This window comes from Leptinotarsa decemlineata, unplaced genomic scaffold (genome assembly GCF_025532065.1).
Source record: "Leptinotarsa decemlineata unplaced genomic scaffold, Ldec_3_MD MMD2_P_RNA_scaffold_4, whole genome shotgun sequence".
NCBI lineage: Eukaryota > Metazoa > Arthropoda > Insecta > Coleoptera > Chrysomelidae > Leptinotarsa > Leptinotarsa decemlineata.
In genome coordinates this window covers 2,726,605-2,754,600 of record NW_027412531.1, presented here as the reverse complement: position 1 = coordinate 2,754,600, position 27,996 = coordinate 2,726,605, and the positions used below count along the sequence as shown (strand labels likewise).

The following is a 27,996-nucleotide window of genomic DNA, read 5'->3' as shown; positions in this document are numbered from 1 at the left end:
CCCCCAGGCACTTGTAGCGATGATGGGAAACGACCAGAAAGCATGACTCTCATTCCTTGGCGGAAAGGAAAACCGGTTGTCTGGGATTTCACATGCGTCGATACTTTGGCACCTTGTCACGTTCCTTCGACTTCTGTATCCAGCGGTGCAGCAGCTTCATCAGCGGAATTGTCAAAAACACGGAAATACAATTATTTGGGAGATAATTTCATTTTTCATGCAATATGAATCGAAACATTTGGTACCTTAGGCCCCAAGCATTAGGCATTAGGATATCCAAAGAAACGAATGACCCAAGAGCTACCTCTTTCTTGATTCAAAAAAATTAGTATTCTGATTCAAAGAGGAAATGCAGCTTCATGTTTAGGTACAATTCCTCAATCAAAAACCCTAAGCGAATTATCAATGTTTCCCATGAACAAAATATACCGGCATGTACAGACAGTGCAAGAACTGGAGTTGTGCAGTTTGGTGAAAGACTCGCAGCAAAACTGTCAAGCTTTGACTGAAAAGGAAGTGGGAACTCTAAATGAGGCTGAGTTTGGTCCTCTGGCTGAGCCCTCAAAAGAACTAATATCTAATTCAGTTTTGAGCAGTTTTGCTTCGAATTCCTTATCCTACCAGTCCATAGAAGGGGTGAATCATCCTATCCGTGTTTACTCAGAAGAAGATAGTAGTGGCAAACGTAGTTGCAACAATAGATCGGTGATACATTCTTCAATTAAAACTCTTGGGTTCAATGGTTTACAAAATCTTGAAAACACCTCTTTCATGAACAGTATAATCCAATGTTTATCAAACACGGAATACCTAAAAAAGGATGCATACATGGAAGATATCAATACTAGTATTTCTAGTATGAAAGGTGTTTTAATCAAATCGTTCGCAGAAGTTATCAAGGAATTATAGTCAGAAGATTCATCTGATAGAGTAATTAACACAGTCTACTTCAAAAATCAGATTCAAAGATTTGCCCCTCGATACATGGGTTCTGCCCATCAAGACGCCCACGAATTCCTTCGATATCTCTTAGAAGGTTTACATGATGACTTCAACAAAATTACTGAGAAACCTGAACCGATCTTAAATGAGATTGACGAAAATTTGAGCGATAACGTAAAAGCACAAGAGTCCTGGCAGAGATATTTGAATATGAACAACTCCAAGATTGTAGACTATTTCGTTGGTCAATTAAAATCCACTATGAAGTGCACACACTGTGGACACTCATCAGTAACCTTTGATCCTTTCTGGGATGTGTCCCTTCCCATACCACAAAGATCTGGCCAAGTGACTTTGTCACATTGGTTGGAGTCTTTCACAAGAGAGGAAACTCTGGATGGAGATGAAAAACCAATGTGTTCGAGGTGCAAGCAAAGGAGAAGATGTACAAAGTCCTTATCAATCTATAAGTTTCCCCGTATTTTAGTAATTCATTTGAAAAGATTCTCTCCGACGGAAAAGTTCAGAGGCAAATTGAATGTTTCCATTGACTTTTCTTCAGATGGATTAGATATGTGCAGTTATGCAGCAGACAATGTTGCTCCTTCTCGTTATAATCTATATGCACTTTCAAATCACAGTGGGACTACTTACAACGGACATTACACAGCATATTGCAGACACCCATATATTGGCACGTGGCATGAATACAACGATTCACACGTGTTCCCAATTTTGCCAAAATCACTTGTGAGCAATGAGGCATATGTCCTCTTTTATGAACAGGAGGGAACGAAGCAGCACCTTTGATGTGATTTTGTTTTTCTTCTTTCCTTTTTTTTATAATTTTAGTTCTTTGAATTGATTTGTATTTCATGATTGTTCCAAATTTCATTATTTAACGTTCAAACTGCGTTTTTAAATGGTATAATTGAAACCTAAGTTTATAAAAAGTAGAACATTCGATAAAGACTAAAATTGATCTATTAAAAAAAGAACATCGCATTCAAAGATTGAAAAGTGAATAAAAAAATTGAATTATTACATATTCCACAGATATTTTTTATGAAAATTAATTTGAACTTTTCTCGTCCCGGACATTTTGATATTTTAAAAATTTTGCCGCCCCTCAAATCATGCAGTCCTAGACCCGGGCCTCCAGAATATGATGTATTCCAGTCAACATTCGTCCTACTCCTACGCAATAATGGCTTGCACAATCACTGTTTCCTGTGATTAGATTTCTGTAAAACTGTTTGGATGAATAATCACTCCAGATATGAATTTAACACCCACTACCTAAGTCTAAATTATTTGAATTCATTTTCATTATGTAGAATGAAAAATTGATTTATTCACTTCTAGGATTACTTTTTAATGAAATAAGGGGAACTTTTTCTTGTTTTTTGAATTAGAAATTATAGGAATCTTTATATTCAGCTATTGACAAATAATAAAAGGACGAGGAACAGTGAGACTCGGTCAATATGAGGTTAATAAAATGATTATTAATAATTGAATCAACTTCGTGAATTACCTTACCGGTTTACCTGTTTCTTATTGGAAAAATTTGAGGTTCATATGGCATCTCAGAAACTCTCAATACTTTTCATCAATTAGAAAGATTTCAAAAGAGATGAGAGGGTGTCGTCAATCCTCGAATAACGAAAATCGGACATGGTCCTTTCAGTAAATTCTGCCTGCTTGAATTTCACAGGGAGTGTTGGGAGATATATTACGAAAATTTCATATTAAAATCATCCATTTGCAAAGGGTATAGAGGGGTTTAATTTTTCCGAATAATAAAAAACCGGACATGAGTTTTTTCGAAAAAATACTGCCAGCTTGGAATTCACAGGATGTATTGAAAGATATATTACGAACATTTCACAACAACATTGTCATATCTTGGTGAACCCACCTATAATATGTTGGAAATATCGGTCAGGATTTTGGGTTGCTGGTTCTGGGTGTGTAGAAATTGTTCGAAGTTCAATTTAACTTCATTATATAAAAATTACAAGAATAGAATAAAATTAATTCAATAGGGAATATGCAAAAATTTTTTTAATTTTTTTTGTTCATTATTCACTTCATTTTGATATAGAAAAAAAACATAGCTGTAAGAGTAGTAATTATTTTTTCATAAAATCTTAAAAATATTGGTTTGATTTGACAAGTTCAAACGCTCCTATTTCTCGCGCGCTTGAGGCGTGACGTCATAGGGCACGTCCTGTCAGTTTATTGTTTACATTGAGAGTTAGTTTGATAGTTAACAAGGTGGTTTAGTTTAAATATCGCGTAATAATCATGGGAGAAGAAAAAAAGCCATTTTATAGATATTGCATGATACCAATGTGTCCGAACACTATAAAAAGTACATCAGATAAAGTTTCATAACCTTATTTACGTATGTCATACAATGAATGTAAACAACATTTGAGGTTATATTGAAGGAAATAATTTTATAAGTGCATGTATGCATAAAAACAGATTTACTAGATTAAAAATACCATGTTTTACAATAATTACCTTGCAGCTTTTACTCCCTTAACCGGGGCAGATGTAAAATCCGGGTTTGACGCAAAATATGTGGTCATCATGAATACATCTATGTTTGGAAGATTATCCGGCTGTGCCTTCACAAAACCGTTGTCCGTCATTGCTGTTGATGACGCTTAGTATTTCTTGACATTAAAATATTAGAAAACTAAGGTAGAATAGCAATACAACCAATTTTTCTCTCCAACACAACCTGAATGTATGAAAATAAATCACAGGTGACTGACAGGACATGCCGTATGACGTCACGTTTCATTTCGACCAATGGTGGGGCATTTTACAAATTTGAATTTCGCTCGTAAATTTTTTACTTTTTGATTTATGTTTTAAATGATTAAATACATATTAAATTAGAAAATAACGAATTGAGTGTAATAATAGGACCTTAAAAGCTCAGGAAAAAAAATCAGTCCACTTTATTTTTTATGCATATTCCCTATCACAAAACGAAAACAATCTCTATGACATCTCTCAAAATATATGACATTGCTCTCCAAAACCTCTATATCGTGAGCCAAAGTAATAAATAAACTACAACAAATATCGTTGGTTTTTAAAAAATGAATGCTCGGACTTTGTTTACAGAACAAATTATAATTAGAGCAAATTCGTCAAAAACATTGAAGAAAAAACTTCAGTGTCTAATACACAGGGTGTGTCATGTTCAAGTTATTGGATCAAAATATCACCGAGCTTGGTTCATTTGAAAAGCCGAGAAAAAATACGGAGACAGAATCAATAATCAAAATTCAATAAATCAGGTGTGTATGATGTAAATTAGACATTGTGTCCTTTTCAATGAAAATAGAACTTTGAACAAATAACAATAATTAACTAAAATGTAGACAGAAGTAAATCACAGCAAATGATCAAAATGCTGGCCTTGTTCATGATAACACAACTGTGCCCTTCTTCGACTATTATTCACTGCACTATTTATTTTCCTCCTCCTTAATCTTCCAAAAATCTCTAACAATGCTGTGTTGAAGGTTCTCAATATTTTGATATTCCCTCTGAGAAAAAATCTATTTTTCAGTGTACCCCATAAGAATGTATCCATAACACTTGAGACTGGAGACCTTGCTGGCCACCTCACCGGCCCATTATTCCCTATCCATTTATCACCAAACCTTTCAGTTCGATAATTAGATACTCATCTGGAAATGTGCGGTGGAGCACCGTCACCAATGTTGTTATAGTTAACCAAAGGTAGATCATCCAAATAGTCTTCGAAAATCGACTTTAAAAACTGATATATGTTTCTCCATTCAGTATTCCGTCAAATGAATGAGGACCCGAAATTTCTATCTTTGTAAATTCCTGCTCACACATAAATACTAAATCGCACTTGAGGTCGAATTTCTCGGAACTGTCTGGGGTTTTTTATGCTTCAAATGTGTTCGTTATTTCGTAAAAGTGCTTACATTTTCCAGGAAAACAGGAAAATCAGGTCTTCTTATTAGCCAATTACAAAACTCTAATCGCCTTTCGGCATCACCTGGATTCAATTTTTGAGATATGTGTATTTTGTAAGCACTTGTATGACAAATATTCATTTCAGAGAAAGCTTGACGTGTAGATTCCTCCGGTTCTATGTTCATCTGCAAATTATTAATTTTTATTGAAAAGGACACAATATCTAACTTACCTCATACATACCTCATTTATCAATTTTTTTTCAGTTTTCTGGTCCATTCTGTCTCCGTATTTTTTCCTCGGCTTTTCAAATGAACCAAACTCGGTGAGATTTTGATCCAATTACTCGAACATAGTTTGATGTGGTTGTCGTCTTTCAGGGTACAAGTTTAAATACATTTCCGATGTCCTAACACTGTTTCTATCGTATTTGTAATAAATTTGTGTCATATCTCTTTTTTCTTCATTCGTGAAAGCCATTTTTCGCCAAAAATTCAATGTCTCGTACAATAACAAAATGTCATTGAGTGTAACAAATTTAGAAACGTCAAAGTCAAAATCTATTATGATAAGAATTAATTTTTTTCAATATCTCCAATTTTTCGAAAAAGAATGATCTTATGATACATCATTGAAAGTTGATGATGTTGGCCGGAAGACGAAACGTCGGATAGCAAATCTGAAAACACCATTATGTAGCAGGAAGAAAGTGATAATGTGTAAGTGCCATTTATTTTCGAATCCTTTGAAATATAAATATAAAGCCAAACAAAAATCACCTACTGAAATTTTCCGGATATCTCGGAATTTCAGAACATTCTCAACGGTATATTGTTAGTCAGGTAAATGCTCAACTTTGCCCCAATTTAACCATCTTTGTATCTCTCAGTCCCTTATTAAGAGTATATAAGTTGGCTTGTGGCTCTTGCCCAAAACTTAATTTTCGCCAAACGGAGAGAACTTTTTTTCAAGTAATTGCAGAGCATGAAAGCAGTTTAGTTTCTTGATTGGAAGGATCAATTAAACATTCACGAACTGTTTTTTATCAGGATGACATGAGTTGAATCACGACTATAACTAACGTGTTACATTGAGAGAAAAGTTTGAAACGCAAAGTTTCAGAATGTTCAGAATAAATAGATTCAAGAATTCAGGTATTTTTCTGAATGACCATATAGAATAGCTGAATATTTTTTTCAAATGTGGAAACTGATAATCAACTGATACATAAGCTCAGGTAATTTCATTCATTACATGTTTATTTGAATGTGTTTGCAAACTATCTGTTATTATGTTAATTTAATTGATTTATTCTCAAACCGAGGTACACATTTTTAACGTCAAAATGGTCAAAGGTACCACTCAGGTACTTGAATTTTTGGTATGTACAGGTATGTCAAAAGTGGGAAGAGACTTAAAAATTGTTTCTCTCCCTTTGCCACTCTCACCGTCTTCTAATGAACGCACAAGTAGTGAAAAGGAATATAAGAGCTGTATTAACTCGACGTAATGACCCGAAAAATGATGCATCCTATTGGAGTTTGCATCCCAAATTGTCCGTTCCACGGTTGTACTTCCCCCGACAACAGGGAGGCAGTGGACTTTTGAGTTTGGAGTGACAGGATGGTTCTGGATATAGCCTGTAAAGTCGTCAGGAGTTGATCCCCTTCTCGGCATGGTCCGTGACCATGAGAGAGCAGGAATTGGAGAATTTCTTTTTAGGGCAGCTGCCCGAGTAGCTAATGAACTCGGTTTAGTTTTCGACACTGAACCACAACTCTGTCACCGAGTTGGAACCCGTTCAGCAAAAAGTTCATATAAGAGCCGCAGAGATCACCTCTCTTCTGCAGAAACACAAGGATAAGCCAATGTATTGGGTCTTCTTCAATAACATTGAAGTCCTTGGCTTATCAAAGCGCCTGACTTTTCGCTTTTCTCAGGTCGAGGCGGCTGAAGTCGGAAACTGAGGGGTTCATCATGGCTTGCCAGGATGGTGTCTTCAACACCGCAGTCGCGTGATGGGTATAGAGGTTCCTGACACAAGGTGCAGGGCCTGCCGCGAGGCGCCCGAGACCCTAATGCACTTGCTATCAGCATGTCCAGCATATGCGGTCTCGGCCTATATCCATCGACATAACGCGGCCCTAAGAGTGCTATACTACCATCTACGGCACTCTTACGGTACTGACGAGACACTGGTATTGCCCTGCGCTCCGGGGGATATTGAATCCGTTGTGAGGAACGGGAAATACCGAATTTATTGGAACTTCTCTTTCCCCTCCTTCAGGCTCCTACCATCTAACAAGCCTAATGTAGTCTTTCTCGACTGCCAGACGATATTTGTCGTGGATTTTTTAGCTCCAGGTGAGACGAATATCGTCCGAGAAGAGAAGGGATTTCTTTTCGAACTCCGCAGACTCTATCCAGACCACTCTGTCAAGATGGTTCTTCTGATTATTGGAGTCCATGGTGGAATGCTGCCTTCTCCACTCTCGAATCTCAAAATATTACCGGCTCGTCGCACTAAGACAGAAATCTTAGTCGGACAGATACAGAAGCCTGTTTTTCTTGACTCACTGCGCTTTCTCAGGGGACACACTTTTTGGACCCAATGATCATTTACTCCACGGTGTGGGGGAGTGGTCGTTGTTGATAATGCTGGCGCGCCCTCCCGAATATATCGGGGCTGTGGGGGATAGGGCATTACCAGCGCATACTACGGTAAAAAAATAATAATAAATACTTTTATGGAACATTTCCATATTATTTTTGTATCAAGATGGAGGAGTAGAAAGTCAAAACCTTCCTTTCCCAAAAAATTATTTCTCCTAAAAATATGAAAATATACTCCTTTCAATTCAAAGTTGCTGGGGCGTTCTTCAATCCTAATTGCACCCTACTGATTGCGCCAATTGCAGGTTCGGTCAACGGAAACCACTTTTTCAAAAGTCTTTATTTGGATTCACAGACTTAATTTGATGTTACCCGTTTGAAACTACTAACAGAATTGCTGCTCCCGTAAAAATGGTAACAGAATTGCTGCTCCCGTAAAAATGGGATGATATATACTAACTAGCGTCAGTACTTCATAAGTAATTAGACAAGCAAAACGGAGGGTTTCATATACTTACACAACTTGCATTATCATTGTCTTGTAGTTTATTCCATAAATAATAAGGATATTTTTTCCAGTACTGTGATGTTTGTGATCCCTCCAGACCAGACAAACGACACCCTCCAGAATTTGCAGTTGATGGAATGGAGAACTGGTGGCAGAGTCCCCCTCTCTCTAGAGGAATGAAGTATAATGAAGTTAATCTGACTATAGATCTAGGCCAGGTAAGCACCAACTATTATTAGGGATGTTGGAAATATTGAAAAAATCCCGTATGAAGGGTTGAAAAAAAACACAATTCTCATAGAACTTTTCCATGACCCGTGAAAAGAATAATATGAGTTGTTTCGTGTGTGATGAATAGCTTAGAAATTGTTTAATGAAGTGACTAAGAACTGTTAATCTACTTCAAAAGATTTCGTTAACAGAAAACAATTTGTACTGAATATGTTAAATAGTTTTTACAGAAATTAAACAAAATACTTTCCTACAGTTTTGGTACATTAACTTGAGGTTCAGAAAATGATGGTTGGTGTTTTGGAAAGTCATATTTTTGTTAAGAAACAAATAATAAAGAAACTTCATTGATTTAGTTTTGTAGATCCCAATGTGCACTATAAAAAAGTTATCATGAATTTTCTCATTAAGTTAATAGGAAATATTCGTGAAATTCCATAAATAATAATAATAACAATAATAATTATAAATCGGCTTTATACATCAACTTCATAAACAAAAACAAACTTAGAAACTAGTAAAAGAATGACCATGAAAGATGAATTGGCGAAGTATCAGTAAAAGCTGTTTTTCAACTCAACTGTAAACAAAAAACTATCAGAATGAAAAGTTGGAGAACCAAGAACGATAAATATCTCATAAACAGATGAAAATATATGGTGCATTCTAATTAAAACGAGCCACTCTGAATAACTCTTGGTACAATGATTTTCAGGAAAAATAAAAAAACACGTCAACAATGGTATACAGGGGGACACATTTTGTCATATTCACATTTGATCTAACTTTTGTTATCGCAATCCCCAGAACATGTTACCATTTTTTTTAATGGATCACCCTATATTGTTTCGCATTATCGGATGCTCCATGATGAGCAGATTTCAACAAAGTATAAAACATATGGTCTGAAGCTTATGGTTCGGGAGCTACAAATTATTTGAGTTGAAAACGAGCCACCCTGAATAACTTTTGGAACAATGATTTTCAGGAAAAATAAAAAACCACCTCAACAACTTTAAGCATATGCATCCCTATCCGCCACCTGGACGCGTCCCCAGGTGGTGGATAATAGGGAAATGGCCAGGGACTGGAGGCCCTGTCCGGGAAGCCAATGTGGCCTTACGGACGGGATAGCCGGACTCCCGGTCAGTGGCAGAAATATTCTCAATCTAAGGCGGTGGCTGGGGATGAACAGAAATGTCTACCCCAATCTACCGCTTGGAATGAGGCTGGACATAGCAGATCACCTCGTGCTGTAATACAAAGGCCAAGGCGTCAGCACATTTGCGGCGCCGAGGTCAAAAGGAGAAAGACAGCAAAGGAGGCAGAAGTGCCAGCAAATATAAGTGCACCCTCCTCCTCTCCACTCCACCTCCAACACCAAGGACAATTCCTGCGGCGGGCGCCAAAAGCTCTGCCTTGAATAAAGGCAAGGAACCAGCTGCCCCTGCAGAAAAGCTGCCTCACTTGTGTACCTCCACGGATGAAACCCCAAAAATGTTGAAGAAGCCGCGCAACGACAGTCATGTCGCTGCGCCTTCCAAAACCTTCGCGGAGGCCATCGTGAGACACCTCAAGGTTGCCAAAGAGAGTGTGTGTTCGGCGAGTCTTGGCCTACACTTGCCAATATTAAGGAGATGACTCCTAGTGACTTGTCCACCTTCCTGGAACTCCTCGGGAGGATGTATAATGGGTCACATATGGCCTAAGTGCTATGGGTCTACACCCACCCTCCCTACTCTACAGATACAGAGAGATGTACAGAAGAGATGTCAAAGATATATTGAAGGTCACTGTTTATATTAAATTGAGCTTCTTGCGAACTGTCGCTATGAAACGAGAAATATATTTGGGTATCATCTCTATAGTAATGTATCGTACTTTCATTCAGTGATTTATAAAAGTCAGAAACATATATACTGAATAATAGTGGCCCGAGAATGGATCCTTGCGGTACACCTTTAGACACAACTAAGGCCCTTGATACATCTCCACCTATAATTACACGTTGACTTCGGTTACGCTGATAGTTTAAATTGAACACCTATACTTGCTTGAGAAACCGAAATAGCAAAGTTTTTTGCACAGTATTTCGTGATCCAGATTATCGAAGGCCTTACTGTAGTCCAACAGTACTAAGCATGTCAGTTTGCCTCCATCGGTAGCTTTGAATATGTCATCAGTAATAGATAGAAGAGCTGATGTGCTACTGTAATCTTGTCTAAAGCCAGACCGTACTGATGTAATCATATTATTTTCATGTACATAGGAGGTTGTTTGAAGGTGGTTGACAATGTTTCGTGGTGTATTTCGTCAGTTTGGACTTCCATTGTCTAATATAATATAAATTGATTTGAAATCCATGAAAAAACAATTATAAAGATTAACCGAAAATGACAATTTTATTGAACAAAAGAACTGAAATTACAAAGAAATAACATAAAAGCAACATTTTCGGTTAATCTTTTTAATTTTTTTTCAGTTCGAACTGATGAAACATACACAGGAGGTTATTTGATCTTTCATTATCTTTTCTGCAATTAAAAAAAAAGATAGTAAAATACTTATGGGGCGAAGGTCAGAAAAATGTGAAGGTGTATTACATTTGGGAAGGGGAATGACCAGAGCGTGTTTTCAGGCTTGAGGAAATACAGGACCCAATAATATGGAAGTTATATGTTTTTAGTAGGTGTAGATGACCACCTATGGAGCATACGAGGTAATATTTGATCTGTCACTCTCGCATTGCGCTTTCTTTCTGTAACGTGAGAGAAGCTAAACAACTTTTCAGTAGTTGGTAAATTTTCATATTCATCAAGTGATAACAACTGATCTCCTGAAGATATGAGCTGAGAAATACTATTGAAATGGTTATTAATAGGGTCCTTATTTTTTAGGTCAGGAATGGATTCGTATTTCGTGTAAATAATTTATTTGTAAATTGCAAAACGCTTTCAGCCTTTACGCCATCATCAGTGCGATTCTAGTCAAGTATATACAAGAACATCCTGTGGAATCAAAGAAAAAAACTTTAGTACAACACTTTTCTGGATAGACGTGAACATGAAAATTACAATAAATATCCTTTTGGGTTTAACATAATAATATTTTGTTTAAAAATTATAAAATTATTTCCAGCGTGCTCAATGAAGAGTACAATGACGAAACATTTCATACAAATGAAAAAATACAGGGTACATTTGAAAAAGTTGAATTATGTCTGTTTAAAAATGAATAAAACATGAACGGTTTTACCGAGCACCCTATACATTCCGAAAGTTGAGTTTCCAGAAATTATCATAGCGATATTGACTAACTATTCCTGGAAAAAAATCTACTCAATTGCTGTAGACATGCGAGTGGTGAATTAAAAAAATATTGTTTGCAAAATAGGTTTTTCTGGTATAACTTGGCAATGCCGCAATGGAGATTCGAAAGCAAAAATTCCTTAGAGAGCTAAAAAATATGGACCCGAATGACGTATCCATACACTGGGTGTTCCATTTTAAAAAATGTAACTCTGGTTGGCTACGCCCGGCTGAATCGCCCAGTATGCGAGAAAATAATTTTAAAAGATATTATTTATCGATAAAAGTGTTTCCTCTGATAGCAATGGCCGAAGGAATCTTGTTGACTTACCCTGTATTATAGTTTTTTCTTTATTTTCAAGTGTGCAGTTTAAAATGAAACAATTCACAGCTACATAATCTGATATACCAGAGTCGAAAACATTTACTGATGCTATATTTTTTTCATATATAATAAGATATAATAAGAACATGTAATATCATATCTCCGCAACAACTTGGATTTATGTCAAACAGATCCACCATAACAAATTTAATTGTATTGACCCAAAATGTTAGTGATGTCTTAGATAATCATGGTCAAGTGGATGTGATATATACTGATCTTGCTAAAGCATTTGATCGACTTGATGATTTGATACACCAATTTGGTTTCCATAATTCAGCAGTACTTTTCATTAAATCCTACTCACTTCAACGCGAATAGTTTGTAACTGATAACTGTTATGATTCTTTTTATTACAATCCTGGAGTACCTCAGGGGTCGAATCTCGGACCACTTCTATTCTTATTAATTATTAATGACCTCAGTAATTATGTTGATTGAAATACGTTATTTTCTGCAGATGATTTAGAAATATATTTACCTGTTGAATCTATATAAACCGTAATACACTGCCACTACAGTTAGAAAATATACAGACTTGGTGTGAGGTTAACAAACTAGGTATATCTTAATGCATCCAAATGTAAAGTAGTGTCTTATAGTAGGAAAATGCCAGTTATCGAGTACAATTATCGAGTAGATACCATCTCACTGTCACGAAGTAACTCAATTAAAGATCTTGGTGTATATTTTGATCCAAATTTGTTTTCTTCCAACCACATTAGATCTAAAGTAAGTGAAATATTGAGAGTTTATGGTTTTATAGTTCGCAATTGTAGATCTTTTTCAAACATGTCTGCTATATTTAGGTACTCTTTATGTAGCCTACGTTAGGTCAAAATTAGAATATGGCTCTATTCTACGGCCTCCATTCTACAATAATACATTAATTGAAAAAGTTCAACGTCATTTCTTCAAGTTTATTTACTTCAAATCTTCTGGTATCTATCCTGGTATGGGTATTCCACATGAATCTCTCACCATAACATTCAATATTGAAAGTTTTGAATTATGCAGAAAACTTGCTTGAATAATTTTTCTTTATAAATTACTGCACAACAAAGTGGATTCTGTGGAGGTGTCATTTCTTATATATTTATGTGTGCCGCATTTTAGAACTAGAACTACAAAAACTTTTTACAGCCGACTACCGATTTGTACCTCAACTTACCTATCTTTAGCGTTTGCAATTATTTCTATTTGCTTTCAAATTTGTGTGATATCCAGTGACGCCTCGTGTATTGGAGAACAGGGGAGGCTAAAGTCATAAAGACTTTATACACACAGAAAAGCCCGCCGGAGGCAAGAACATTTTTTTGGGTACCGCACCTTTTTAAAGCAAAATACGTAATATTTGCATAAATGCAAACAAAAATTGTATATTAACGGAAATTACTACCGAAAATTAACCAGGAAAAAGGGTTGTCTTTGAGTTATTTAATACAAATGAACTCTTCTCAGTCAATAAATAATACTCTTCTCTTCTAATATAACAGTTTTGTTAAAAATTGCTTCAAATATTTTATAATTATGCTTATAAAAATAGGTCTAAAAGAAAATTTTATTGTCCAGCAAGAACCAACGGGGAGGTGAGAGTCGTGTCTTGCCAGAAAAGGAAAGGAAGGATGGGGTAGGAAGGAAGGTTAAAATCTGGTTTGTTTAAGGGAATTCACAAGGCACCCACAAACTACTTTTAATCGGCGGTTATTCAGGTTAAATATAGTCTGCGAGGGTCCCGCATTTTGAAAGGTGAATTGAAAGGTGTATTTTGTAATTTTGGATAGGAAGGAAAAAAATAAAAAAATAAACTAAAAGTAAACATAACATTTGTTCTTAACCAAGACGATATAGCTGTTGCTATATTTTGTTTGCTAAACAATTTTAAAGTGTCTTTTTGTAGAACGAGGTAAATTTTTCAAATCGGAGTATCCTATTTTAGACCACGTTTGGTATTCGGTTTGTACGGAAAATAAACACAGGGCCAACAAAAAAGTTTTTCTCGTTTAATGGAGCCGGTAAACCAATCGCATTTATCGTACCAACTAATATTAAATTCTTGATTTTGTCGATTATCTGACCCTTTATTTGGAATCAAATTTGGTTGAAGCCTTCCCAGAGTTTTAATAATGTGAAATTTATTATTCTAAGATAAATACTTGAAATTATTTGTCAGCAACCAATCGACTATATCGTCAGATTTTTTCATTAAGCCCAACTTATTCATAATAAATGAAAAAAAAACTTACCGAAAAGTGAAAACCTGACAACACCTTGAAATTGAAAGAAAACACTTTAAAACACATTCGAAATATTACCAAAAAGCACTGCTATAATACAATACTGCCTGTTTTATACACAAATAACAAATATTAACAAAGAAACACTAAAACGATTCACCGAAATATTTTTCAGTCCGGGTCCGGCACGGCATCCCGTCCGAATAATTAAATAAAAAACAAACGCAGTCGTACACTAACGGAGACCAACTGGAGGCTAGCCTCCTCTAACGCTACAATTTCTGCAACTAAAATTACAAATCGGGACATATGTCGCTGGTTGGGTCGGTTTCGCGGAGCTTATGTTTTTTAAAACGGTCGGAGGCTTGGCTCCCTTGCAACGTATGACATTTATTATTTCGGGTTGATGGTTTATTCGTTATTCATTCATGGGCGGTGCGTTTGAGGTTTGTTGATGCAGGATACAATGTGGTACGTATTACGTAGTGAGTGATAATGTTTTTTCGGGCATATTATGTATTTATATTGAAAATTAATGGTAAAGTAATGATACCCAACCATTTTTTGAAAAAAATAATCATAATTATTTGTCAATATCTTTTGATTTATTGCGATGAATAGCCTTAAATGTTATGGGGAGGCTAAGCCTCCCTTGCCTCCTCTGACGAGCCGCAGCTGCTGATATCAATTCTGATTCCCCAGAATATATTGTTGAATTTTTTATTTTATTTTATTATATTATAAGTTTGTTATTCATTTTTTCATATTGTAACTTTGTAATTGTAAGTACCTATTCTACTTTTTTAACATACTTAGTTAACACTGTAAATTGTTTTAAACTGTTTAACTTTAACTGGTAATGAAGGCTATTATTATATAATAATAATAATTAGGTCATACAATTATGGTGTAGGAAACGTCAAATACAAGTATATTTATAACAACAATATGCAGAATAGAATATAACTGAGTTACATCAAGTGAAAAACAATTATATATATATATATATATATATATATATATATATATATATATATATATATATATATATATATATATATATGTATATTGTATATATATATATATATATATATATATATATATATATATATATACAATATACATTCACACTTCTTTAGAAGTCTTCCACGCAATAAATAGTCCCATCAATTAAAAACTCTTTGAGGTTCATTTTGAACATTTTGATATCGGAGCAATTTTTTAGAGTAGTAGGTAGACAATTGAAAAGTCTTGCTCCGGCCAGAAAGAAAGACTTTTCATACGTTCAAGTCCTATGTTTAATTTTGATTAAATTTCCTGATCTTGTGGGATATCGATGGCAGTAAAAATTGAACTCGTAGTCATTCATATTCTTCCACGTATAGACCAAACAAACATAGATATAAATTGCTGGGAAATTCAAAATTTTATTTTGTTTAAATGAGGGCCTACATGGTCATATTATTATTATTATTAAATTAGAAATAGTTTCGTCAAGTTCATTTAAGCATTCAGGAATGTTACAATTTGTAACCATAAATCGGGCGAAGGACCTAAAAGTTTCTAAGTTTGGTTCTAATACTCACATAATTAAAAATTTCGCATCACAAAACGAAAAGAAAAAGTAAAAACAATCGTCACATCATCAAGAATATCAAAACCGAAATTATTTCTTTGTCTGTTAAATGTGTCTATAACTTTCGAGGTGATATGAAATAAGTGGATGCATTTTTGAAATCTTTGCAATCAGTTCTCAAAACAAAATTTCTCAAAAAAAAATCATTCATTTTATTTGGCAAATAGTTATTACTTTCACATATTTTCTGCCTGAACATTTTCTGTTCTAAATTCATTCTATCGGATATTATTAATTTTTATTTTGAGTTTTAAAGTAAACAGAGAGTATTCTGACACTGTGTTACATTATCTAATAAATTATCAATTCATAAACTAGTACAAGTTAGTGACCTCTTGATTATCTTCAATACCCCGAACAGAAATCTTACACAATTTATCGACTGTACCAAAATTTGTCGTTTAACAATCATTTCTGGTGAACACATGTTCTCTTAAAAATAGAGGGAATCATTTTATGACCTGGGTTCAATGTGTTCACGAATGAAAATAGTCGGGTTGTTTCATTACTAAGAAAATGTGTTCGAAACATTGGGACTATAGAAGTATATGAATAGTTTCGTGTCACTTGGCATGGGCCGAAACTGATATCTCTATTTATGAACCTTATATTCTTATACAGGGTGTTCCTTAAACACATGCTAATATGTAAGGAGGTAATTCTTAGACCCATTTTGAGGAAAAAACGTCCTATGGACGTATGTCCTAAACGCCTTAACTTTTGAGATACAGGGTGGCAAAGTTTTCAAAAATAATCAGTTTTTTAATAATAACTGAGATAATTTTGTAGACATCTTTGGCATATTTGGTACATATGTTCCATGCCTCAAGGCGCATTTTCTGATGTACAATTTTCTTAATACTCTCTGCCAGTGGCGTACGTACGAGTTTTGAAATGTTAATTTTTGGCGAAAAAAATACTACGCCATTGCTTTATCTTGAATTAAAAATTATTTTTAAAATCTCCATACATTTTTGAGCACATTTGATTTGCTGGGTTTTCTTTGTCCGACTCATGGTTTTCGCTCAAAAAATTAAAAATCGCTTTACTTAAGGATAAATTCCTTAAAAATCTGATGCGGTATCGTGCATCGACTGAAAGCAAACTAAGAGATCAGATTTGTTGCAAAATAATTGAGGATCTAAAAGGTATTTGTTTGTTGTCAGGTGCACTGTTCTCAATTAAAATTACGTCATAACGCAGCACCGCTCAATAATTTTTGAAAACATAAATTTAGTTATCCTGGAATAAATGACGTGTAGCAGAATTTATTTACTGCACCTCTTGGAAATATGGAGTTTGTCGATATGTGATTTCTTTTAAAGATTAAAAGCAGAAAAAACAGCGTACCCACCATAGCAATAAAAAACGAATTCTCTGTATGTACAAACGTCAGTAGCTAATATTGATGTTGGTTTAAAGTAAGGTGTTGGTGTTAAAAACTGTCACAGCGCGTTTTGATTGATTTTGAAGTGTTATTGAAGTTATTTTGGTAGTCCGCTGTTTTTCTGAATATCAGTAAATATGGTAAATTATACGAATGCGGAAATGGCGCAAATGCATTACGTATATGGCCTTGCCGATGGTAATGCAACAGATGCCAGGCGCATTTATCAGGAAAGATATCCTAATTGTGCCTTACCAGATAGCTGAACCTTTTCAAATATTCATCGTCGACTTGGGGAAACTGGTAGTTTCAAGAAAGGGACTCCGGAAGGTAGACCTCGTGTAGTAAGAACTCCTAAAATTGAGGAAGCGGTGCTGCAAGAAATTGATGAACATCCTGAGACGAGTACGAGGAATATTGCTAGAACTCTGGATATTTGTCATCAAATTGTTTGGCATATTTTGGTTGATTTTTTGTTATACCCATACCATATTTCAAGAGTGCAGTCATTACTCCCCAGAGATTTTCCACTGCTCATTTCAGTGTAATTGTCCGAAACCATTAAAATACAGTTTATCCTAATCGTTGGATAGGTCGCGGAGGACCTCAGCAATGGCCAGCAAGATCCCCCGATCCCAACAGTTTAGATTTTTTTTATGGGGTCACCTTAAAACTCTTGTGTATAAAACTCCCGTTAATACTTTAGAAGATTTAAGAGAGCGAATAGTTGCCTCGTGTGAAACTTTACGAAATACGCCGGGAATATTTGAACGGGTGCGTAATTCCATGCGTAGAAGGGCGGAAGCATGCATACTAAGTGCAGGTGGCCACTTCCAACAATTTTTATAATCAGTTTTGGTATTATTACTAATTAACAAATTTGTGCTATTCGTTTAGACTTACTGTCACAAAATAAAATAAAACTCGTTTTTGTGAAAAATTTATTTTCTTGCAGATTATGTTTTCAAATATTATTAGGGAATTGGTAATGCGTTCAGATTCTCATTCATTTTAGAATTGATCTAATTTCTTATTTTGCTTTCTGTCGATTTTTATTTTTTTGAGTGAAAATCATGCGTCGGACAAAGAAATATCAAGAGATCAAATTTTCTCAAAAATAAATGAGGATTTTAAAAATGATTTTATTTTGAAAATAAAGCATTGGCGTAGTACTTTTTCCCCAAAAATATTCAATACGAAACCCGTAGGGATGCCACTGTTTGAAAAAATACAAATTTGTGTACATCAGAAAATGCGCCTTGAGGCATGGAACATATGTACCAAATATGCCAAAGATGTCTACAAAATTATCTCAATTATTATTAAAAAACTGATTATTTTTGAAAACTTTGCCACCCTGTATCTCAAAAGTTAAGGCGTTTAGGACATACGTCCATAGGAAGTTTTTTTCTTAAAATGGGTCTAAGAATTACCTCCTTAAATATTAGCATGTGTTCAAGGAACACCCTGTATAGTGGTATTTTAATTTTTTTTCGATTAACCTAAATTATAAATCTAGGTATAAGAAACATTTTTATAATTTCTCAAATAATAAAGAATGATTTTGAAACAACTGTCCTTACTCTATAACTTTTGAGTCGATATGACATAAAATCATACACCAGGATAAACTGTATGGACGAATATATAGCAGAAAAATTATGTTCAAATTCAAAATAACTGTCAGACCACAGATTGAAATTCTATATATGAGGCAGAAGATCTAGTGTATGAATTTCAGAAACTTGTCTGTGAAAAATTTAGCAATGCCTTTCCCCTGCGCTTGATAAAACGGAAAAATCCAAACCTTGGATTACTGAAGGACTTAAAATTTCTTCGAAAAATCTAAGCTGCCTGCATACTATTAGAAAATTCCAAAGTGACAATATATTTTTTATGTTAGGTATATCCGAAATTTGAAAAAAGATCCTTGAAGAGGAGGAAATTTACTAAAAAAAAGTCCTATCTCCCGAAACTCTGTCACCATTATTTATAATTTTACGGACCTTTGAACAATAAAAATTATTTTAATCCATCAAATATTATTATTAAGAAAAAAATCATTTACCTTCTAGACACTTGAATAAACGAAAATCCACGAAAAAAAAATACCCCTGATTATTTTATTAGATATACTTTAATTATTTAACTAATTTTTATAAGTTTTAAATTTACATAAAAACCCTGATAATTTTTTAACTAAAAACCTCAAATTTCGTTCACTTCTTTGAGCTTTTCTTGAAAGCATTCAAATAAGATTCCCGTTGGAAAAATTAAAAAAAAATGATTTTCCACTTTGTTATTAATAATCAAATACGTTAAAAAGTGAAAAATTCAATGAAACCAATGAAAAAAAATTTTTAATATTCAAAAGGGTACTTTGAAGATTTCCGAATTTCTTGTTCTCCTTGGATTCACATTTAAAGTTAAAAGTTTGACAAGTTCCGGGGAATTGATGCTATCATTGATTATTTTATGAATTAGTGTAAGATCTGCTTCTAATCTTCTATGAGCCAGAGTATTCAAGTTAAGAATGTTCAATATAATTTCATAGTCATATTCACCAATATGATATCCCAGTTTATATGCAGAGTACCTTAAAAACTTATTTTAAACACTTTCAAGCATATCAATATCCACATGATATGAAGGGCACCGAATTGTGGAATTGTATTCGATTATTGATCTAACAATTGAACAATATATGATTTTTATTAAAAAAAAATCTGTTTAAAATCTGTTTTTCCGTTAACCAGCTGTCGCACCCCTACGAACGACAACCCTCAGAAGTCGAAACTTGTGCGAGCCAAGGATTAACGAGGTCTTACCTTTTAACGTGTGATTCCTAACACGGGTTGTCGGTAGCAAGTGAAGATCGATCGTTCAGACTAGGGCTTGAACCACCGACCAGCACGGCAGTCAATTCGAGTGAGTGAACAAAGCACTCACACCGAACCGCTTGGCTACCGACTGACCACTATTGAAGTGAGAAATAATTCATTTGCATATCTGAGAATGAAACCTAACATTCTTAGCGCTTTAGAAGTAATATTTGCAACATGGGGTTTAAATGATATTTTTGGGTCTAGACACAACAAACACAATCAGAGATTCCTAAATCTCTGATTGTGTTTGTTGTTTTCAGTTCTCATTGATTGATTTTATATGGCTAGTTAATGGGATTTTTGTTTCGAAAAAAAGGAAATTTTTGACATTTGTCTATATTCAATTGCAGTAGATTTATATTACACCAACGAACAAAGTTAGATAAATCGTACTGTAATAGTTTTGTATCAGTTGAGTCATGAATAACTTTAAACATCTTCAGGTCATCAGCAAACAAAAAAAATTCATTATGAAGAATAACATCTTTCAAATCATTTACATATAGGTTGGAAGGCAATGGCCCTAAATGAGAACCCTGTCTCCATAAAACACTACGGCTTCTTGGGCTTATAGCGTGTATTCCCCCATCTTCTCATGACACCCATTTCATCAGTCTCGTTCCCTGTACTAGTTTGTACAGGTTCCTTGTTGGATGTTCGTCATATTCTTCTGGGCGTAATTTTGTACGTCCATATTTTGCCTGCCTCCTGTGATTCAGTGCCTCACATTCGCATAAGATGTGTAGAGCTGTTTCTATCCCTTCGTTGCATAATCTGCAGCTGAGGTCTCCGTTGTACAGCCCCATTTTATTCAGATGCCCTCTAAGCGGACAGTGACCGGTTAGTAACCCTGTAATTATTCTGAGCCGATCGCTACTATATTGAAGTAGTTCTTCGGTTCTTTTGTCCAGTACACGTGTGCTTCTTATTGGTCCATGTCCTAATCTGGTTTCGTACCAATGATTTTGGTACCCCCAGAGCTGGTTCAGGAGCTATATCGAGTGGTCCAACGAAAAGTATGCACCTTGCTTTTCTCCTTTTTTTGTAACTTAACGCAAAAATGCTCGGACAGGTCAATTTTGCTTTTGAAGGGGACACATTTTAGATGTATTTTTCTACCTGTGCCTTCAACCCCCTAGCGAGGGTGAGTAACAACCCTAAAATTTTAAATGGAAAGTGGGGTCGAGTGATATATCATTTGGAAGGGCACAAAATTCTCTTTCCAGTGATACCTAATTTGTTGTATTTACTTGAATATTTATAAAGAAAGCAAGAACATTTACTCGATGTTTTTGGTGTTAATGGAAATGCGGAAAAAAAGGCATTTTTATCACTACTACATTCCTCAATTTCTCTCGTCTGTTTTTTGGTTCAAATAACAACAGCAGATAAGTGTACAAAAAGAATTTAGGCAAACGTTCATTGATTCAGTTCGGTTGCTTTTGAAATTATTTCAACTTTACTGTAAAAATGGTTCATTCCATTCCTGAACGAGTTGAAATTGTTAAACTTTATTATCAACATAATAGTTGTGACAGACTTACTGCTCGCCTCTTTAATAACAGTCATCCCGGAAAAAATGTGAATGATTCGTACGTTGCCAAGTTAGTCCAAAAGTTTGTCGATACCGGATCTGTCTGTAATGTGAAACACCAGCCACGGAAACCGATCAGAAATGAAGCAGTGGAAGTCGCTGTTTTGGGATATGTTGAATTGGATCATACTCAAAGTACCCGTCAGCTTGCTGCAGCCTCAAGTATCTCCCGTTCGCCAATAATACGGATATTAAAAGCCTATAAATTCCATACGTACAAAATTAAATTACTACAGGAACTCAATGAAGATGATCCTGATAGAAGGCTGCAATTTTGTGAACAACTGAGCCAGCTACTAATTGATGATCCGCACCTATCATTCAACACGTGCTTTTCCGATGAGAGTACATTTTTTTTGAATGGAGCTGTGAATAGGCATAATTGCCGTTACTGGGATGATAGTAACCCACACTTATTCCGAGAGGTCCATACCCAGTACCCTCAAAAAATCAATGTCTGGTGTGGCATATTAGGTAGTCATATCGTAGGGCCACTTTTTATTCCTGGGAATTTAACTGGTGAGGTCTACCTGAACATGCTTGAAGATACAATTGATCCTCTCATAACAGAAATAATTGAAAATGACCAAAATCATAATGATGATCGGCTTTATTTCCAGCAAGATGGAGCACCTCCTCACTATGTTGCTCCGGTAAGAGGGTTTTTAGATGACCGGTTTCCTGGACAGTGGATTGGAAGGAGAGGCCCCATCGAATGGCCTGCCAGGTCACCTGATTTATCGCCCTTAGACTTTTTCCTTTGGGGACACTTGAAAAATAAATGTTTTGCTACGCAGCCCGAGTCCATAGAAGATCTTCGCCAACGAATTACAGCAGAGTGCAGAAGTATAACACCTGATATGCTACAGAATGTTAGGAATAGATTTGAACAAATTCTGTATTATTATATGGAAGCAAATGGGTCACATTTTCAGCACTTGCTGAAGTAGGATTCTACTAAGTCAATTACACATTTCAAAGTACTGGGTTGTAGTTGTTTTTCTTCATAATACCTATATGTTTGAGTGAAATACAACAAATTAGGTATCATTGGAAAGATAATTTTGTGCCCTTTCAAATGATATATCACTCGACCCCACTTTCCATTTAAAATTTTAGGGTTGTTACTCACCCTCGCTAGGGGGTTGAAGGCACAGGTAGAAAAATACATCTAAAATGTGTCCTCCTCAAAAGCAAAATTGACCTGTCCGAGCATTTTTGCGTTAAGTTACAAAATAAGGAGAAAAGCAAGGTGCATACTTTTCGTTGGACCACTCTGTATATGAAGTTGATGATCCGCGTCTAACGCATTCATCAGCTTCATCATTACCTGTGATTCCTGAATGCCCTGGCACCCAGTTCAAAGTTAATTTGTTTCTGTTTGCAAGTTCATTCAGTTCTTCATGGGATTCCCAGACCAGTTTAGATGTCACCTTTGGGTTTGTCAGAGCGCTTAGTGCGCTCTTGCTGTCTGTAAAAATATTGATCCGCTCATTTCTTTGAGGTCTCAATTTAATAAGCCGTGCACACTGCAAGATAGCATACACTTCCGCCTGAAAGACGGATGTGTATAGTTCTAGCGGATAGCTGTAGTTTAGATTCATATCCGCTCGGTATATTCTTCTTCGGTATTGGTCTTCGATCCATCTGTATACCAGGTGTTTTTTCCAAACATGTTTTCGGGATGACTAATGGTTTTCCACTCTTCACGGCTTATGCTTTGGACCGTGAAGTTTGTGTTGACGGTGTACTTCGGTGTCATGTGGTCCGTGCACATATTCAATATGCGCTCCTCCACTTGTTCCGAAATTTCGGTTCGGTCCGATCTTTTGTAGTTCGGTGACTTTTTCAGTCTGAATTGGCCCATCCTGGCCTCCCCCATTATAACAAAGTCCAAAGAAGGTAGATTCAGGAGTGTCTCCAATGCAGCTGTCGGGGTAGTTCTCATTGCTCCCGTCATTCCCAAACATGCAAGTCTTTGCACCTTGCCTAGTTTGTTGATGGCGGTCGCCTGCTTCATCTTTGGCCACCAGACCAGAGATGCGTATGTTATCATGGATTCAACCACCTTCGTGTATAGCCAATATACCATGTCTCAGCCCCCATATTTTTGGATAGGTGCGTCTGACGAGCATCAGTGGCACCTCCGCTTTCCTCTTTATCCTGTCCAAGTGTTGGTTCCAGGTCAGTTTGGAATCTAGAATTACTCCCAGATATTTAACCTCCACCGACACTCTTCACCTCGAAGTTTCAGAGGTCCGAGATCCTCCGTTTTAGCCCTCGTGGTGACTGTTACGATTGGATGGGCTTATGTTAAGCCTTTCTTCTTTGGTCCTTCTTGTTATAATATTCAGGACCTGCTGCATGCATCCCTCCACTACATTATTGTATTTACCCTGGAGAAAGATAACTCAGTCGTCTGCATAACCAGTGCTTTATGCCCATTGTGGTCCAGGAGACATAATAGTTCGTCCATTACAAGGTTCCATAACAGAGGGTATAGAACCCCCCCTGCGGACAGCCCTTGCTACACGTGCCACGACTGTTTCTCCCATAATGGTTGTATATATCAATCTTCCCCTAAGCATGGAGTCTATCCACCTACAGCTTGTGGTGTCTTGATTCTAACGACGTATTATCAAATGCGCCCTCAGTGTCCAAGAAAGCAGCTAAAAGTACTTTTTTGTTTTTGTAAGTATGTTCTACTTTTTCTGTTACCAGACATAGAGCCGTTTCTGTTGATATACCTGAATTATAACATATACTAGCTGCCAGTCGCACGCTGAAAGGTCAGACCTCGTTGATCCTCAGTTCGCACAAGTTTAGATTTTTAAGGGGTGATGTCTAGGGACGATAGGCGATCAAATTGAAAATCCATTTGAAATCCATTTTCAAAACCACTTAGTGGCAATCGAAACTCATGGCTGGTAGGTATATATGTTACAGATTCAATTCTGTAACATATAACAAAGTTCACAAAACAAAACGTTCACAAAATTTTACAAAATCAAAATGTACTTTTCGCAAATAGTTTATGACTTCATGAATAAACTAATCATTTTTCCTTGTTCATTAAATGCCTGTTCATGTTTGAATTCTCTTCTGTTAATACATATCATTTTTTTCTGAAACAATAATTCACGAGATGGATTTAGAATGGAAGCTGTTATAATTTGTATTTGGTAATTGGTCCATCCCACAATTGATAATGTATACTTACAATGTTTATCAAATATCAAAGGAAACGAAGTGATAGCCTGCTCTGTTATCAAGAATAAAAATAACAGAGTCACTGTTTTATCTCACTTTCTAGTAATAGGAACAGTTCAAAGCGATCAAGGGTCGATGACAGTCATTTGTCGAACAGTATTCAAGTTCATATAATTTATACCTTGCAATCTCATTGATTTTCCCAATTTTCATATTGCAAATAAAAAATATCGACTACAAGATAGTTCATTGTGATTGACTTGACGTAGTAGTGATTAAAAACCTAGAAATTGTTAACAACATAATTGACATGATATCCAGCAAAATCACATCAGAAAGATTCGACAACAATATCATTTTTTTTTCTATATCGTGACAATGACTTGATATGTAGGCCAGGCGTACTATGTTGAAAAATAGTGATTTTTCAGAAAAATTCCTTACAGGGTAAACTCAACGGGAATGCGTTGGGAAGGTAGTCAGTAATGTTGGGGCAAAAATTCAACAGCTGAATGTTTGAAGGGACGGAGGGGTGGATGTGGAAATGGGTGAAAAACGGTTTTTCGCGGTTTGCGGACAAAATAATTGTTTTAGAAAAAAAAGTTGAACGAGAAAGTTGTAGATGATAAAAAAATCTGTAGCTTTTGTATCCATACTTTTTTCACATAACCTCAAAATTTTCGAGTAAAACGCAAAAAAAAACACTTTTCGTTTTTATTTTTCATTTGACGAAAAAAAGGCGTATCACTATGAAAATTTGAGCAATTGTACTATTTTTTATTACAAATAACTATCAATTTTTTTTGCGATAAGTTAATTCGTTTCTGAGAAATTCGCGTTTTTGGAAAAAAAAGCATTTTTTTCAAGTTAGTCAAAAAGGTTTTTTTTTGGCCTAGACAACTTTTACACCGCTCATTTTTTTCGTAATTACATTAGCTCTCACGTTCTCACCAATTGTGTGCTTCACACACAAGTCAATTAAAATATTATCGGACAGTCAAGCGGCGTTGGAAGTTCTTGGCTCCTACTGAGCAACGTCCAAATTGGCTCAGCCACCGTATTCACCAGATTTCGTCCCCTGCGACTTTCCCAAAATCAAAATGCATATCAGAACTGCTTCGAGGATGGGAAAAAAACGCTGGGCAAAAGTGTATTATATCTGAGGAGCATTACTTCGAAGGGAACAATATAGAAATTGATAAATAAATTAATATTTTTTGAGAAAAATTAATTTTTTTTGAACAGACAGCGTATATTTAACCTTTTCACAAAATGTAATCAATTGAATCAGGGGCACCCATTGAAGAAGGTTGCGCATGGGTTTCCCAGTTATTTAGTCACACAAAGCATTGAAGTCTACATGTAGGTTCTATAAGTACAGCTAATATATGTTTCTAAATAGAATCTCCAAACATACATCTCTCCCAACTCACCTACACAGCAGGTTCTGATGAATGCATGCCGGAAAACAACTACTTACCTGGCTAATACCACGCTGGATATTTATGCAAGATATCTAACAGGGATTAGTCTTGAAGATGTTTCTCATTCATCCAGCAGCAGGACCATGCTGAAATGTCTGTCAGATATAATTCAATGTCCAGTATAGTATTAGTTGTTTTTTGACATGCATTTACCAGAACCCATTGTGTACCTACACAATTTTTTTTTCACTAGCTTTGTAAGTTTGTATTGTCTTCATTGTTTCAGTTGAAGCGAAATCCAGCGCTCAGATTGATTTTACTGTTTATTTTTATAATAATTGTCTTTCTTTATTCCTGAAATTGAGATATACCACACCATATTTTCTTGTATGAGAGTCCTATTATTTCTATTTGGTCACCATTGTCAAATGATGCATATCGAATGAGATGAAAATGAATTAACATATTCCAAGTTTTTCTTAATTTTTGTTTATTTACTTACAATAGACTCCAATACAGGGCTTTTCATGATGAGCGTTAATTAGCCATTTCTAGCAAACTATTGAATGGATCAACCTGAAAATTCCACAGTATGCTTAAATCAATATGACCTACACGCCTAAAATATTTTAGACGAAGCGGCGTTGTCGCTTCTACTATAAAGTAGCGGCTTCTTTGATTTTTCAAATAGAACACCCCGTATATAATATCATATTATGATTCATTATCACTTTGTCAACAAATTTATATACTATTTCCCTATACCTATCTGTTACCGTTTAGAAGATATAAATTAATTTCGATATTTTTTTTACCAAACATGAACTTTTATAAATGCTGATAATCTTGAACTCTCTTGCACTAAAACGATCAAATTTGAAACGGAGTGGTGTGATACTATGAGGATCTTCACTCCGAGTCATATTTTCATTTGCCTCACACAGGGTCTTCAAAAAATGCAGATACTTTGATCTCATGAAAAAATGAGTGGAACTCAATTTTTTCAAATGGAACACCCTGTATATTTCAACATTTTTGAGCTCTACATCCAATTTTAGATCAACTTTGTTCAGATAATACTATTTCTATTTTGAACCATTTTCGAGATAAACTGTTTCAAACGGAAATTGTCAGAATTGTAGTTTGTCAGAAACGGCTAATTAACGCTCATCATGAAAAGCCCTGTATATGAATGCAGTTTTCAGTTATCTTTACGAGTATCTGACGCAATGCTGACTGGGCAGGCTGGATTGTAAAATAACCTGGACTGGAAACACACATTCGTAATGAAATTATACATTGATGTAACCGCTGAAAGTATTTGCCGTGGTAGCATAAAAAGCATGTGGACATGATGAAGTATCGTATACCTGAGGTTTCAAGTCTGTTAAAATATTCAGACAATGACAAGGAAAGTCTAACTTTTAACCTTTAACAACAAACTAGAGTCAAGCAGAATATAATCATGATTCAGCTACTAAACATCACCATACTTAGTAATTATACTATACTTTAGTGCATTATTTATTACTTGATTTCACTTGATACTGTATTGCTCCAAAAACTAATACAGGCTGATTCACGGTGGATGGCACATTAGACGTTTCTGGTGAACCAGACAACGGATCACTTTGAAAATTTAATGGAGGGCATATTCG

The 27,996-nt window shown here is 35.4% G+C and overlaps 1 protein-coding gene and 1 pseudogene across 1 annotated transcript in view; both read left to right on the top strand.

Annotated features, from left to right (window-relative positions):
- The window catches only part of LanA (laminin subunit alpha), a 178,757-nt gene that overhangs the window by 8,248 nt on the left and 142,513 nt on the right, over window positions 1–27,996 (top strand). Inside the window, exon 2 of the mRNA XM_074186666.1 lies at window positions 8,113–8,259. Coding sequence (XP_074042767.1) covers window positions 8,113–8,259 — 147 coding nt within the window. The remainder of the gene's footprint in view (window positions 1–8,112; window positions 8,260–27,996) is intronic.
- LOC141487510 (ubiquitin carboxyl-terminal hydrolase 2 pseudogene) lies at window positions 406–1,777 on the top strand (annotated as a pseudogene).